Source organism: Pan troglodytes, chromosome 1 (genome assembly GCF_028858775.2).
Source record: "Pan troglodytes isolate AG18354 chromosome 1, NHGRI_mPanTro3-v2.0_pri, whole genome shotgun sequence".
Lineage (NCBI taxonomy): Eukaryota > Metazoa > Chordata > Mammalia > Primates > Hominidae > Pan > Pan troglodytes.
In genome coordinates this window covers 4,716,912-4,731,696 of record NC_072398.2, presented here as the reverse complement: position 1 = coordinate 4,731,696, position 14,785 = coordinate 4,716,912, and the positions used below count along the sequence as shown (strand labels likewise).

The window sequence follows — 14,785 nt, the reverse complement described above, 5'->3', positions numbered from 1 at the left end:
GGAATGACTAAAATCTGTAAACACAAAAGACTTAAATCTGAATTAACTGTATTATACTGTACAACAACAAAAGGGGGCAGTTTACATGATACTTCTAAAAGAGAGAGAGGCAGACATTAGCAATCTAATATTCTTCAGTAAAGGTGCACTGCCAGTGCAGACAAATGTTGAGTGGTTGATCGAAAGGGGATACAATGTCATTATAGCTTTGATGCCACTTGTTATTATACACAACCAACTCCCTATCATTGAGTTACTGAGTAGCTTTTTGATGACTACTAGGTTTCCCAAGGAGATCTGGCTACAGAAAGCATGTGTTAACGTAGCATCTGTTGATTTCAAGTTGAGCTTGGTATACAATAATTCACCAGTATCTGAGAGCTAACGATTTCTGGGTGGGAGGACATAAGGAGTCTCCAGGCCTGAAAATGCAAGGATCAAGACCTTAGAATGTAACCACCCAAGGACAGCCACAGCCCCTGGAATCATTCTATTTCTCAGGAAAACATTCCGTATTTCAATTCTTAAATATAACTCTGGCTTTGTCTTCTTAGGACATTCTATTAAATCACCGTCATGTTATTTTTCATGAAGTTAATCTGTAACCAAGGATGAATTAGATTGTAATAAAAATAACTTTAATATTTCAAACCTAAAAAAGCCAACCACCACTATTTAACTAGAATACCGACTGTATCATTTTGCACCCTAGGTTTTAAAAAAAATCAAAAAATGCATTCATTCCTTCCATTTTGAAACACAAGTTAGTTACCTCTCAGAGAAGCCATCAAAGTCAGAAACAAGGTCGCACATCCTGAGTCCACTCCGAGCAGCTTTGGACGAATAAACTGGGCCAATGCCCTTTTTTGTTGTACCCAAACTTAAAAACAAATTCAAACAAGCTTTAAGTCAGACAAGAAAGATGTAGGTCTCCTGGTCAGATCATTGCAGTGAATAAAGTTACATATGACTATTTTCTGTTTATGTTATTTCTTGCTAAGTATATTTTCATAATCCTACTGATTTTCTCTAAAACAGGATATTCTAATACTTATTTTTCTTAAACTTCTGGTCTAGAACTAAAATATAAAGGTCTGCATATGCTTAAACTGTACCAAAAAAAACAAAAACCCACACATACTTTTTTCCTGCTTGTTCTTGTCTCTGTTGTTCCTGGATACCATCAGCTGCTTGATGAAAATCAAATACTGAGGGGAAATAAAACCACAGTTGTTGAAACAAAGATAATACACAAAAGCAAAATCCACCGCATTTCAAATTACTGAAGTTATAAATCCCTTCAGCCTCATTTCAGTATAATAAATTAAACACATTTTTAGAAGTGATGATAGAAGTTTATAACACCAACTAGTACATTAATATGAAAATGTCTGATCTTTCATTCTTATTTATTGCAGTCTATACTATTTTTAAAAATAAGTCATTAAGAGGGTAATTTTGAAACATCTTGCCCTAAAATTTAACAAAGGTCAATTTACAAAAATACTCTTTTTTCTTCAAGTTCTGGACTCCAAGAATCTAGGGCTCATGTTGACACCTCCCTTTTCCTCACTAGTCTCCAGCTTCCATCACCTCTCACCAAAACTGCAGTCTCCTAATGTGTGTACCTCTTTCCATTCTTAGACATCTCTAATCCAAATGCTGTCATGCAGCCAAAGCCATCTTTCCAAGACACAAATATGGCATTCACACCTCCCCTGCCCTTAAAACTCCATGGCTTTCCACTGCTCTAAAAAAAGAGACAAAATTAAGTCTACACTTTCATCTTATACCATGCTCTGCCACCCTCACTGCCCTCTGGTCACACTGGCATTCTTTGCAGCCCTCAGCTACAAGGCATGTACTTCTGCATGAAATATTGCCTCTTTCTACACCTACACATAACTTGTACTCCTTCTCTCCCCTGCCAATGCTCTGAGAGTATTAGGATCATGTCAGTTCAGCCTACTAGTTGATTTCCGGTGCAAACATGTCCTCAAATATTTACTGACTCAATAAGTAGATGGTTTATAGAAGAGGCAAAACTAGAATTTTGGTCTCTGAACTTCTAACCAAGGCTTCTTGTTTTCTGTTTTGTTTTTAAACAGCTTTATGGGAATATAATTTATACACCACAAAATTCATCCATTTAAGATGTACAATTTACTGATTTTTAGCATATTTAACCATAGCTTCTTTTTGCTAATGATGTCACTGTTTCCAAATAATTAAGTTGAAATGTGTAGATGTTTAACAGAAAGACTGATATAAGGTTCTTGGGATTAGTGGTAGCATCTGTAAAAGAACTATTTAGAACTATTAGAAGACTGATATTGAAGTTATAGATGGTGAAGCTAGGAAAGTCTGATAACCCAATCTAAACCCATCCTCTGATTAACCCTGCCCCTAAAACCATGTATGTACTCTTCTCTAATTCCCTCCTTTTGAGACACTACTAAAACTATCAAGGCAGTCCTCCCCCTGTGCTTGGCAAGGTTAACAGTCATATCTTTTTATGATCAAAGGTTTCCCTGGTGTGTTAGTAGAAAAGTTTTGATGCTGTACATACTAATTAGTTATATTTCAGAAGCTAAATATGTGTGATTTAAAAATATCTAGTAAGCAGTATCTGTCTTAGTGCCACACAGTTAGATAAAAGTAACATCTTTAAAGCCATATCAGTATACTGCACACCAAAAGATATCTATCTACAAGAATGCTCAGGTTGATAGTATTTGTAATATCCCAATATTGGAAACAACTCAAATTTTCATCAATGGTAGAATGAATGGATTTTTAAAAGTGTGAAATGGTCATATAAGGGGATACTATATAGCAATGAAAAAGAATAAATACTCTTTATGTAAACAATAATTCTGAGCTATAAGGGTTAGTTTATCATCATGTTCCCATTTTATTGCCCAAGCAATAGTCTTTCTCAGTTACTTGAGAGGCCAGAATAGTTCTTACGGGCTGTTTAAACCCTGATTTTGAAATCAGTTATGACAAGATTGAGATCTTACAGTACGCCATTCTCATTTCTTTTGAATAAAAAGACATTTGAATGTAAATGTTTTGTTTTCTATGCTCAAAGAAATTAAAAAAGCAACTGACAACACACAAATAAATGGTTGATGGAAAGCAGGTGAACCATATTTTTCAGAAATTAATTTAGTACCTTGTCATAGAACTAATGCTTTCCTTGGTTTTTCTAGGCCCCAGGAAGCAATTACTGTAATCAGAATAATTACTTTCATAAGACTTCACCATGGCATGGAGCATTAATGCCTCCACTATTACTGTTTTGAAAGAACAGCCTTGGAATATCTGTTTCACTTTCTACAGCCTAGATACTGCAAACAAAAAAACCATCATAACTGTGCACCTTTAGCTAAGTTTATTAACAGCATTTTTAAATTTTTAATTTACTATTATAGTTAAGTTTTATTAATATGATTAATGTTATACTATGCTTGGTGTGAGACTTGGTACATGTAATAGCCACTTTGCTTGCTTTCTCACATCTCCCTGAGGTCTTTACTCAACTGTCACTTTTCAGTGAAACCTCCCTGGCCACATTATATACAATTGTAGGCCCCTACCTCCTCCTCCAAACTGCCTGCCATTGCCTAGCTCCTTTCTCTGAGTTACTATTTCTCCTCAGAACTGAGCACTATATGCCATGCTACATCGATTACATATTTCTATTGATATGATTTGTTTTCACTAATACATGATATGCTCCATTAAGGGATGCTTTTGGTTTTTTCTACTGCTGAATCCTTAGTGCTCAGCACCATACCTGACACAGTAGGCATTTAATACGTAGATATTAAATAAAAGAACAGCCACCTAACAAATCTGGATTTCATATTTAAATTTTAAGTGTCTCAACCACTTCTCAGGCCATTTTCCCTGAATAAGCATCTCTTATAGTACAAACTGAGTTATGAGATTCAGTGAACAGGGCAAAAGGTTAATGCAATAGGTCCTTGCATTAGTATACTAATGTAAAGAACTGGCCAGCAACTTAATAATTTTTAAGTTTCCTTAAAAAAATCAACTGTTTAAACCTTCTAAGTGAAATATTTGAAGGTAACTCAAGTAGCGTAAAAGATGCATATTATAGCCCCTAGAGCAACTACCAAAATTCATAAATTCATAAAACAAGAGGTATAGCTAGTAAGTTAACAGTGGAGATAATATTAAAAATGTTCAATCGAAAAGAAAGCAGGAAAAGAACAAATAAAAAGAAAACGAAGGGCAGACATAAATCCAACCATAGTGATAACTATAGTAAAAGTAACTAGTCTAAACATTCCAATTAAACGATGAAATTGTCACAATGAATAAAATGCAAGACCCACCTACATTTTGTCTATAAGAAATACATTATAAATCTAAAGACACAGATACACTAAGGATTATTAGAGGATGGAAAGCGATACACCATGCAAACAGTAATCTTAAGGCAACTCCAGTGGCTATATTAATATCAAAGTAGATATCAGAATAAGGAATATTACCATAAAAAGGATATTGTGGTATTAACAATCATAGCTTATTAGATACTTTTAAATCACATAATACAAATTTAGCTTCTGAAATGTAACTAATTAGTATATACAGCATCAAAACTTTCCTACTAACAGTACCAGGGAAACCTGTTGATCATAAAAAGCTATGGTTGTTAATACCAAAGAGGATATTTCATAATGAGGAAAGGTTCAATGCATCAAAATCAGAATTGTAAACATACATGTACCTAACAGAGCTTCAATGTGCATGAAGCAAAAACTGACTGACTTGAAAAGAGAAATAGACAAATCCACAATTACTGTTGGAGGTTCAGCACTCCTCCGAGTAACTGATAGAATACACACATAGAAAATCAGTTGGGATATAGGATTTGAACAACACTATCAAACAATTTGATTTAATTGGCATTTAAAGAACACTCTACTCAACAAGAGCAGAGCACATATTCTTTCTAAGTGCATGAAGACATTATCCAAAACAGACCACATCCTGAGCCATAAAAGAAGTCTCAACAAACTAAGATTAGGATCATACATATTCTCTGCTCACAATAAAATTAAATTATAAATAATAGAGAGAAATCATGAAAATCTTCCAATATTTGGAAACATGAACATCATACTCAACTTATAAGTTAAAATAGAAATTATGTTATTTTGAACTGAATGGAAATGATTGTAAAAATAATATTTGTGGAATATAGCTAACATAATTACATGTGTCAGAGGAACACATGTAATTTTAAATGCTTACATTAGAAAAGAAAGAGGAAGCAAAGAAGGAAGGAAGAAAGGAAGGAAGGGAGGGAGGGAGGGAGGTCAGTTGGTTGAGAGTTCATGATCCAAGCTTCTAAAGGAACTACAAAAACGAGCAAATTTAAACCAAAGAAAGTAGAAAGAAGAGAAAGAGCTGAACCCAGTGAAACAGAAAATAGAGAAAATGGTTATTTTTTGGGGAAAAAAAATCAAAAACCCACAAAATCAATAAAATGGATACCAGGAATAAAAGAGGGACATTACTGAAGACTAAAAAAGTTACCAATAATTTCAGAAGTTAGATGAACACATTTCTTTAGAAAACATAAATATCTAAAACTGACACAAGAAACAGAAAAATCTGAATATCCCGATATCTATTAAAGAAATAAAATTCATAACATTCATGGAATTCATAAAAACTTCCTCACAAAGATTTTCTATAAAACATTTAAAGAAGAAATACTACCAACCTCACACATAACTCTTTCAGAAAAATAGAAGGCACTAAAACTGAAGAACAGACAACAAAACTAAAGAAAACTACAGAGCAGTATTTGTCAGGATAAAAAACAGTACATCTTGACCAAGTACAGCACTTAAGTTAGCTGTTGGGTGTATACATATATGAATAAAATAAATAAAATTCTTTCCTTTGAGGACACAACCTGTGTAAGGTGTTTTACTGATTGGGGAACTAATAACCGGAAAGGAAATCACTTGCCAGAGGATCCATAATCAAGATTTCGATCCAGATCCCTCCATTTCAAAGCCTATAGTTTTTTCCATTGTACTACGCTCCGTATCACCCAGCACACTTTTATACAGAATCTCATATTATGGAAAATTTTTTAAATCCTTGGAAATAAATGAACATTCTGAAGCATCTATATGCCAGATCCTGTATTCAGTTCTGAAATGAGAATTCTAATGCCTTAAATTACAATGGAGTTTACAGAACTGTCCGTTCAGTGCCATGGTGACAGGGGGAGTCTCTAAAGCAAAGATCGAAGTGGTTTCACAGCAACAATTCTCAGACAATTTTCCAATTAGTTATTTGATTTTTTAATGATACTATTTACTCCTTTTCACTATTATAGAATTGACTATACTAAAATACATGTTTCTGGCCGGGCCGTGGCTCACGCCTGTAATTGGGAGGCCAGGTCAGGTGGATCATTTGAGGTCAGGAGTTCAAGACCAGCCTGGCCAACATGGTAAAACCCTGTCTCTACTAAAAACACAAAAAAATAAGCCGGGCATGGTGGGACATGCCTGTAATCCCAGCTACTCAGGAGGCTGAGGCACGAGAATCGCTTGAACCCAGGAGGTGGAGGTTGTAGTGAACCAAGATCACGCCATTGCACTCCCGCCTGGGTGACAGAATGAGACCCTGTCTCAAAAAAATAATAAAATTTAAAAAAATAAAAAATATGTTTCTTATAAGACTTTTTAAGGGCCCTGGGAAGTGAACCTTACAGGCTTTTAGTGATATACGTTTTAAAGCACAACACACCCATTATGACACATATGACCACTAACACCTACATTTCAGTCTGCGCTTATCTTCTACAGGCTCAGTCCTCTGTCAGAAATACTTTCCTTTGAGGACATACACTTATGGGAAAAAATAATTAAAGAAATATAACTATAAATAAAATAATAATATTCATTTACATTTATTATGGTTAAACCACATTACTTTCCCTTTACTCTAGGCCTTTTGACCCCTTCCCATTACTACTTTGTTGTTTTGTTTTGGTGGTCTAAAGTAATTAAGTAACTTGCTTAACCTCTATGTTGTACCAAGGATGGAACTGTTAAGTGACAGACCCAAAGCAATTGCAATGAAGAAGGAAGATGGAGAATCCAGACAGGAACAGGGGTATGTCTCTTAACACTAACCTCTTTCCAACAGGCTGATATCATCAGCATATATTTATATCTGCACATAGCCCAATTATCTGATTATATACACTGATGCTATACGTTATTCAAACGGCAGGTGTTAGGGATTATTCTGTTTTGCAATCCTAAATTGCGGTATGCTGATTAAGATACTGAATTTCACAGAGCAGACAACATAACAAAAAGCCATTGGAAAGTTCTGAAGATAAGCAGTGGTTTTCATTATCTAATGCAGTGCCTTGCTTTATCCACAACAGGAACAATGGGTACCAAAAAGCTACACATAAAACCATGAAGGTAAAAGAAGATAAAGATGACTATTGGTAACAGAATAAATAAAGCTAATGAGTAGTAAGTGTAAGCAACAAAAATGCTACAAAAGTACTTCACAAAAACATATTTTTCCTTATATAACTAGGAGACTGCCAGTAAGAAAGAATATTAGTCGGGCCGGATGCAGTGGCTCACGCCTGTAATCCCAGCACTTTGGGCGGCCAAGGTGGGCAGGTCACCTAAGGTCAGGAGTTCAAGACCAGCCTGACCAACAAGTGAAACCCTGTCTCCACTAAAAATACAAAAATTAGCTGGGCATGGTAGCACACCTGTAATTCCAGATACTCAGGAGGCTGAGGCAGAAGAATCACTTGAACCCGGGAGGCAGAGGTTGCAGTGAGCTGAGATCACCCCACTGCACTCCAGCCTGGGTGACAAAGTGAGACTCTGTCTAAAAAAAAAAGAATATTAGTAATACTCTATTGCTTCCTATATTATAGCACAATAGTGATATATAAGTTTAAAGTTCAAGTTCTAAGATAAGTTAACAAACAAAATATAAATATTTTTAAAATCAGAAGCTTAAAATAGGCAACAAAAATGACAACCTCCTTCTTCTGAAAACCAAAACAAAACCCTTTTGTCCTTATCCAAATTGCATGTTATCATTTGGGACTGCAAAGCTTCTTTGTTTCCTTTGTTTTTTGTCTTGGTTATGCATCTATGCCATTAATTATTCTGGAAATAAGGTGTCTTTTAAATAAAAGTTTTACTGATAATATTTTCATAGTTTAAGTATAATCAGGTGAAATATAAACTACTCACAAGCTTACTTTATGTTAAATACAGAAGTATTCCACATTTTATCCACTTACACTAACAAACAGCTATCAAAGTCTTTGTTTTCAAGGATAACCAGTCTACTAATAGACAACATACAGGACAACAAATATTAACATAAAACTGTTTTTCAGTAAAAACAAAAAATTGTTCTTTTCAGACTTTACAGATTAAGAAGCCTGTGGCAAACAATGTAATGAAGAGGCCAGTTTCATATAGAAACTGTATGTTAATCCAATAGAGTTTACTTCAAATAAGTTATCTTATTGGGTTACTAAGATTATACATAGGATTCAAGTCTGTGGCTGTTATCTGGAGGGACCGTTATTTGATTTCTGTGCTTGGCTGAGAAATACTGTAAGTATCTTGATGAGGCTGCCTTTTAAATAGAGGCCAGTGTTAAAACTAGAGCAGCTACTGCCACAGGACACACGCATACTTAAATACAATTTAAGAGTGCAGATCAATCACAGAGAAGTTTCCTACGTGGTTTTTACTTATTTCTTTTCTGGTTATTGTCTCTTAAATCATGTCACTGCTAATTAACAATTCCATTGGTTCTGAAAGAGAAAAATAACAGAGAAGAAAATCCCAAATTTATTGGTAGTGGTTGAAATTTAGGTTAGTCTGAACAAAATCTGAATCACTTAAAAAGCAATAACTACTACATTTTAGGCACAAAGAGTCACTCTATCTGCAAAACGGTACACTTACTTTTACAAGAATATTACGTATACAAATAAATGTTCTTTGCATTTTGATGTGGCTTATTTTTAAATAGAATTAGAGATGTCTTATGAAATACTGCTTGTATTATAAATTTGCTTAGCTAACCTTTTTTTCAAACAGGTAAATTTCAGCCTAGACTTTGTTAAAAAAGAAAAAAATTAGTAAGTATTTTTTGTATTTAGAACTCAATTACTACAATCCATCCTACTTACGCTAAATAAAAATAAAAGACAAAATTAGTTACTAAATACTTTCATTTGATAAATTTCAGATAAAAAGATAGTTACAAATAAATGCAATATATCCACCTTACCAATATGAGCTCTGTCAGATATAATAAGCCTTTTTTCCCAGCCTTCTAGTCCTAGAAAGGGGAAAAAGATATATTTAATTGAATATTTTGTATAGCAGTTTTAAAATCTTAATTTCTTTTCTTTTTTTTTTTGAGACAGAGTCTCGCTCTGTCACCCAGGCTGGAGTGCACTGGTGTGATCTCGGCTCACTGCAAGCTCCACCTCCCGGGTTCACTGCCATTCTCCTGCCTCAGCCTCCCAAGTAGTTGGGACTACAGGCACCCGCCACCACACCTGGCTAATTTTTTTTTGTATTTTTAGTAGAGACTGGGTTTCACCGTGTTAGCCAGGATGGTCTCGATCTCCTGACCTTGTGATCCGCCCACCTCGGCCTAAGATCTTAATTTCTTTAGAAATATGTCTAGGCCAGGCGTGGTGGCTAACGCCTATAATCCCAACACTGTGGGAGGCCCAGGCAGGTGGATCACTTGAGGCCAGGGGTTCGAGACCAGCCTGGGCAACATGGTAAAACCCCGTCTCTACTAAAAATACGAAATTAGCTGGGTGTGGTGGTGGGTGCATCTAATCCCAGCTACTCGGGTAGCTGTGGCACGAGATCACTTGAACCCGGGAGGCAGAGGTTGCAGTGAGCCAAGATTGTGCCACTACACTCCAGTGTATGTGGTGGAGCGAGATGCTGTCTCACAAAAAAGGAAACACAATCTCTAAAAGTGTTTTTACTGAAGCGATCAAGTTTGTATCTTTTCTTCTGTATAGGAAACATCATGTCTAACAAGAGTTTTCTCACATGTCATTCATTCCATACATAAATTCACTCACATGCTATCTTTCCAAATGTCTTGCTCTAAAAGCTCCAAATTCAAACCAGTCACATCCAAATAAAATACTTCTAGGAATCCAAAAGGCAAATGGTAGAAAAACATCATGCTGGGGAGGTTAGGTACCTGGCAGGGAGAAATTTGCCAGAAGGGAGTTAATTTTAGGAATGGCATCCTTTCCCAAAAGATAGTTATAACAAATATGGGCTGGGTGCGGTGGCTTACGCCTGTAATCCCAGCACTTTGGGAGGCCAAGGCGGGCGGATCACCTGAGGTCAGGAGATCGAGACCACCCTGACCAACATGGTGAAACCCCGTCTTTACTAAAAATACAAAAATTAGCTGGGTACGTGATGGCGGGCGCCTGTAATCCCAGCTACTCGGGAGGCTGAGGCAGGAGAATCACTTGAACCCGGGAGGCGGAGACTGCAGTGAGCCGAGATCGTGCCACTGCACTCCAGCCTGGCAACAGAGCAAGACTCCATCTTTAAAAAAAAAAAAAAAAAAAGGTAAAGAAAATAAACTTTTTCATTAATTCTTCTAAAGTACTACTGTCAATTACTGTACTTACTACAGTGAATTGTGAGGTATATCTGTCTCCCCATTTAACTGTGGAAGACCTAGAGGAGGGGCTGTGAGCTTTCATAGCACAGGGCCTGTTATCCAGTAAGTGGTTTTAAAAATTACTTTTGGCTGAGAGCAGTGGCCTATAATCCTAGCACTTTGGGTGACCAAGGCAGGAGGATTGCTTGAGGCCTGGAGTTTGAGACCAGCCTGGGTGACACAGAAAGACCCCATCTCTACAAAAAAAAAAAAAATTAAAAAAAAATTAAAAAACCTAGTCAGGCATGGTGGCATGTGCCTACGGTCCCAGCTACTCGGGAGGCCGAAGCAGGAGGACTGCTTGAGCCCAGAAGGTAGAGGCTCACTACTGTGTTCACACCACTGCACTCCAGCATAGACGACAGAGCAAGACCATGTCTCCAAAAAAAAAAAAGACGCTTGAATGAACAAACGAACCCAAATCGATGTTTTTCTTTAAAGACAATACTAAAGACAAATTGCTAAGCTGCAAACATTTCAAAACTAATCTTTAACAATGAAAAATTTGTTTTTCCCTGAAGATTTATTTTTAAAATATATTCCTTATAGATTAAGGAAGAGAACCTCCTCGGTAATGTGCTAAAAGGTAAACCTGGAATATTAAGCCTCCCCTTCTACGGTTGTTTTGACATACAAACATGTATTCTGAAGTTAGTTTAGGAGATATAATAAAGAAAATAGGACCAAGAAATTCAGTAAAGTAGATAAAGAGCAGGGTTGGATAGGCTAGAAGGAAAAAGGGAGTAGGACAAACTTATTAAAGGAGATGAGAGCAGAGAGCAGCATCAATATAAAAATCACAGACTAGGTCACAGGTAAAAACGCAGAAAGGAGAAAAGAGATGGTAGCAAAGACAGGGTTCTGTAAAATCACATTTAGTGGTTAAGAACACTTGAGGACAGATTGCTACTTTTAAACCTGAACAGGGCGGGGCGCGGTGGCTCACATCTGTAATCTCAGCACCTTGGGAGGCCGAGGCAGGTGGATCACGAAGTCAGGAGTTTGAGACCATCCTGGCTAACACGGTGAAACCCCTTCTCTACTAAAAATACAAAAAATTAGCTGGGCATGGTGGCACGTGCCTATAGTCCCAGCTACTCAGAAAGCTGAGGCAGGAGAATCACTTGGACCCACGAAGCAGAAGGTGCAGTGAGCCGAGATCACGCCACTGCACTGCAGCCTGGGTGACAGAGACAGACTCCGTCTCCAAAAAAAAAACAAAAAACAAAAAACAAAAAACAACCTGAACATACTATAACAGTAATTGAGTGTTTTAAATGTGAGCTAATTCAAGGGGAAACTAACTATACTAATGATTTTCCTCAATTATGTATTACAGGTTGAGTCTCCTTTATTCCAAATACCAGAATATTTCAGATTTCAGATTTTTTTTGGACTTTGGAATATCTGCATATAAATAATGAGATCTCTGGGGGGTGGGGCTCAAATATATACATGAAATTCATTTATGTTTCATATACACCTTACATATCAATTGAGGCAATTTTATACAATATTTTAAATAATTTTGTGCATGAAACGAAGTTTGTTTCCTCTTCCTCCTCCATCCTCCTCCTCTACCTCCGCCCTTCTCTTCCTCCTCCATCATCCTCCTCCTCTACCTCCGCCCTCCTCTTCCCCCTCCATCATCCTCCTCCTCTACCTCCGCCCTTCTCTTCCTCCTCCATCCTCCTCCTCCTCTACCTCCGCCCTCCTCTTCCCCCTCCATCATCCTCCTCCTCTACCTCCGCCCTTCTCTTCCTCCTCCACCCTCCTCTTCCTCCTCCATCTGTGGTTGTTTACCAACACCAACATTCTTGACTCTGAATTTATATGCTACTGATGAGTAATCATTTCCTTACACTTATTCACACACAAGTACTTAACAGTCAAAAATATGACATACCACCAATACAGTGGAAAAAATGTGTTCAGGGTAAGTAAGCAGTACAGCAGCAGCACCAGAGTATCTGTATCAGCTGGCAAACAGCAGCAACAACGAAGCAGGCTTCCAGTCTCCACCTGTATTCTATATTTCATTTATTACCACAGTTGGCACATCCAGCTAGTACACATGCCACTTTATTGCCCTCTGTGGGCACGCTTGTGTGGGGGAATCTGGGCGTGCATGGAAAAGATATATGAAAGCTGAAAGGGGAGAAGGCCTTTTTTCCCCTGGAAACACTGAATAAATTGTGTGCGTGCCTATGTTTGGACTGTGACTCGCTGCATGAGGTCGGGTATGGAACTTTCCACTTGTGGTGTCATGTCTGTGTTCAAAAAGTTTCAGATTTTGGGAGCATTTTGGATTTCAGATTTTTGTATTACGGATGTTTAACCTGTATTTGTATTATCAAATTCCCCTCACACCCTAATGAGATGGCCAAGGTTAATGTAAACACATCTCTAAAAATCCAAGAGATCAGGAAAGGCAAGAATCCAGGACTATTTATTTTAAGAAGATGGGCATGGATATATTGTATAAAAGCAGCATTTACTTCATTTAGAAGGAGGGACCTAAACGATTCCCCTTACATCTGTGTAGCATGGGAAAAAACAAAAATTCCCTTTTATCCCTGAGTTGTAGCAACGAAAGGAGAGCTCCAGATCCTCTAGAAAACAAGACTGACAGTGTGCAAACTCAGGAATTTCCTAGTTTTGTCACCCACATATTGTAATTCTAGCTATCTTAAGATAAAGTTTGTAGATGACCAATGTGTAAAAAAATCAGGACTTATGACATAAGATGTTGGTCTTCTGTTTAAAACACTGTTTATAATGAATAAAACTTAATAACTGACATTAAAAATTTGTCTATAATAGCCCGAAATTTTAAAGTATAAGACAAACATGTTGTTTGTCTGGCATAAGATCCTAATAAAACTTTACAAAGAACAACTGGTTACCAAGTAGACTCATTCTTTCATACCTTTTCCTTTTTGAACATTTTTCTCTGCTTCTTCAAACAATCCAGGTAGATGAATTACCACACCATTTCCTAAAGGAAAACCAACAAATCCCAACGGTAAACATCTATAATTATAACTCAGACATATGTAACTTAAAGGACATTCTGATTTACCACGGTGTGACCACAGAAATGATTCCAAGTTTTACACAGGAGTATAATTTAAATACATAATGGAACATAATATAGTGAATATAAAACACTAGAATTATACTCAATGAAGTTGAAAATTTCTTGAAAACTAAGTGAAATATGTTTTTGAAGGAAACTAATTATGTAATTTTAAGCAAATGGAACATGGTCACAGTACATGCTAAATCAGTATCTTTCAAGTTGGGGAATCACACCCTATTAGTGGTCATAAATCAATTTAGTAGGTTGTGATAAGGATTTTTAAAAATTAAAAGGAGAGTAGAAAAGATCAGATTGCATCATTTGTTGTAAGGGTTCAAAATAAATTCATGAACCTCTCATATTTCTTACTATGAGTCATGGTTGAAAGTATTTGGGGAAAAAAAAGTATTTGGAAAACTGATTCAATGATCTAATACTTCTTTACAGAATTAAGATTGTCAGTGAGCACAGATGAATGCAAAGTAATCATTCCAAAAAGTATTACTGTTAAAAGATCTTACAGTGACAAATAGCCAAAGTCATGTATATTCCAGAAGGTATCAAGGTCAAAATTAATAAGAGATCAATGAACCATCTGGGCAGTGAGAGATGAAATCAGTTTTGACAATAAAAAATAAACGCCATTATCAACTGGTGGGGGGGAATCTCCATGCAGTTCAGTTTATATACTTACCAATGAATGCAGTGACATTTGGATTAATTATTCCACTGGGTAAGAGATGAAAATCATATTCCACAGAATCCACAACAACTGTATGGCCAGCATTATTTCCTCCCTAAAATGTAAGATAGGGGAAAATTGAGCCTGATGATAAATATGACAAATAACCTATCTCCCTCCAAAGTGAATTAATGACTTCCTGCCAAAAGGTCAACTTAAGAGAGCCCAAATATTTACCACCT

The 14,785-nt window shown here is 36.6% G+C and overlaps 1 protein-coding gene across 4 annotated transcripts in view; it reads right to left on the bottom strand.

Moving 5' to 3' along the window:
- Positions 1-14,785, bottom strand: part of ADSS2 (adenylosuccinate synthase 2) — a 43,438-nt gene that overhangs the window by 14,677 nt on the left and 13,976 nt on the right. For 2 of the 4 annotated variants that reach the window (XM_054674895.1, XM_016941906.3), the window contains exons 2-6: positions 14,556-14,658; positions 13,709-13,777; positions 9,358-9,408; positions 1,142-1,208; positions 773-880 (exon numbers count right to left, since the gene is read on the bottom strand). In XM_054674895.1, the coding sequence (XP_054530870.1) occupies positions 773-880; positions 1,142-1,208; positions 9,358-9,408; positions 13,709-13,777; positions 14,556-14,658 (398 nt within the window). Of the gene's footprint in view, positions 1-772; positions 881-1,141; positions 1,209-6,018; positions 6,227-6,842; positions 6,907-9,357; positions 9,409-13,708; positions 13,778-14,555; positions 14,659-14,785 lie in introns of those variants that run through there. The other 2 variants (XM_063809483.1, XM_063809480.1) reach the window with 2 other exon arrangements.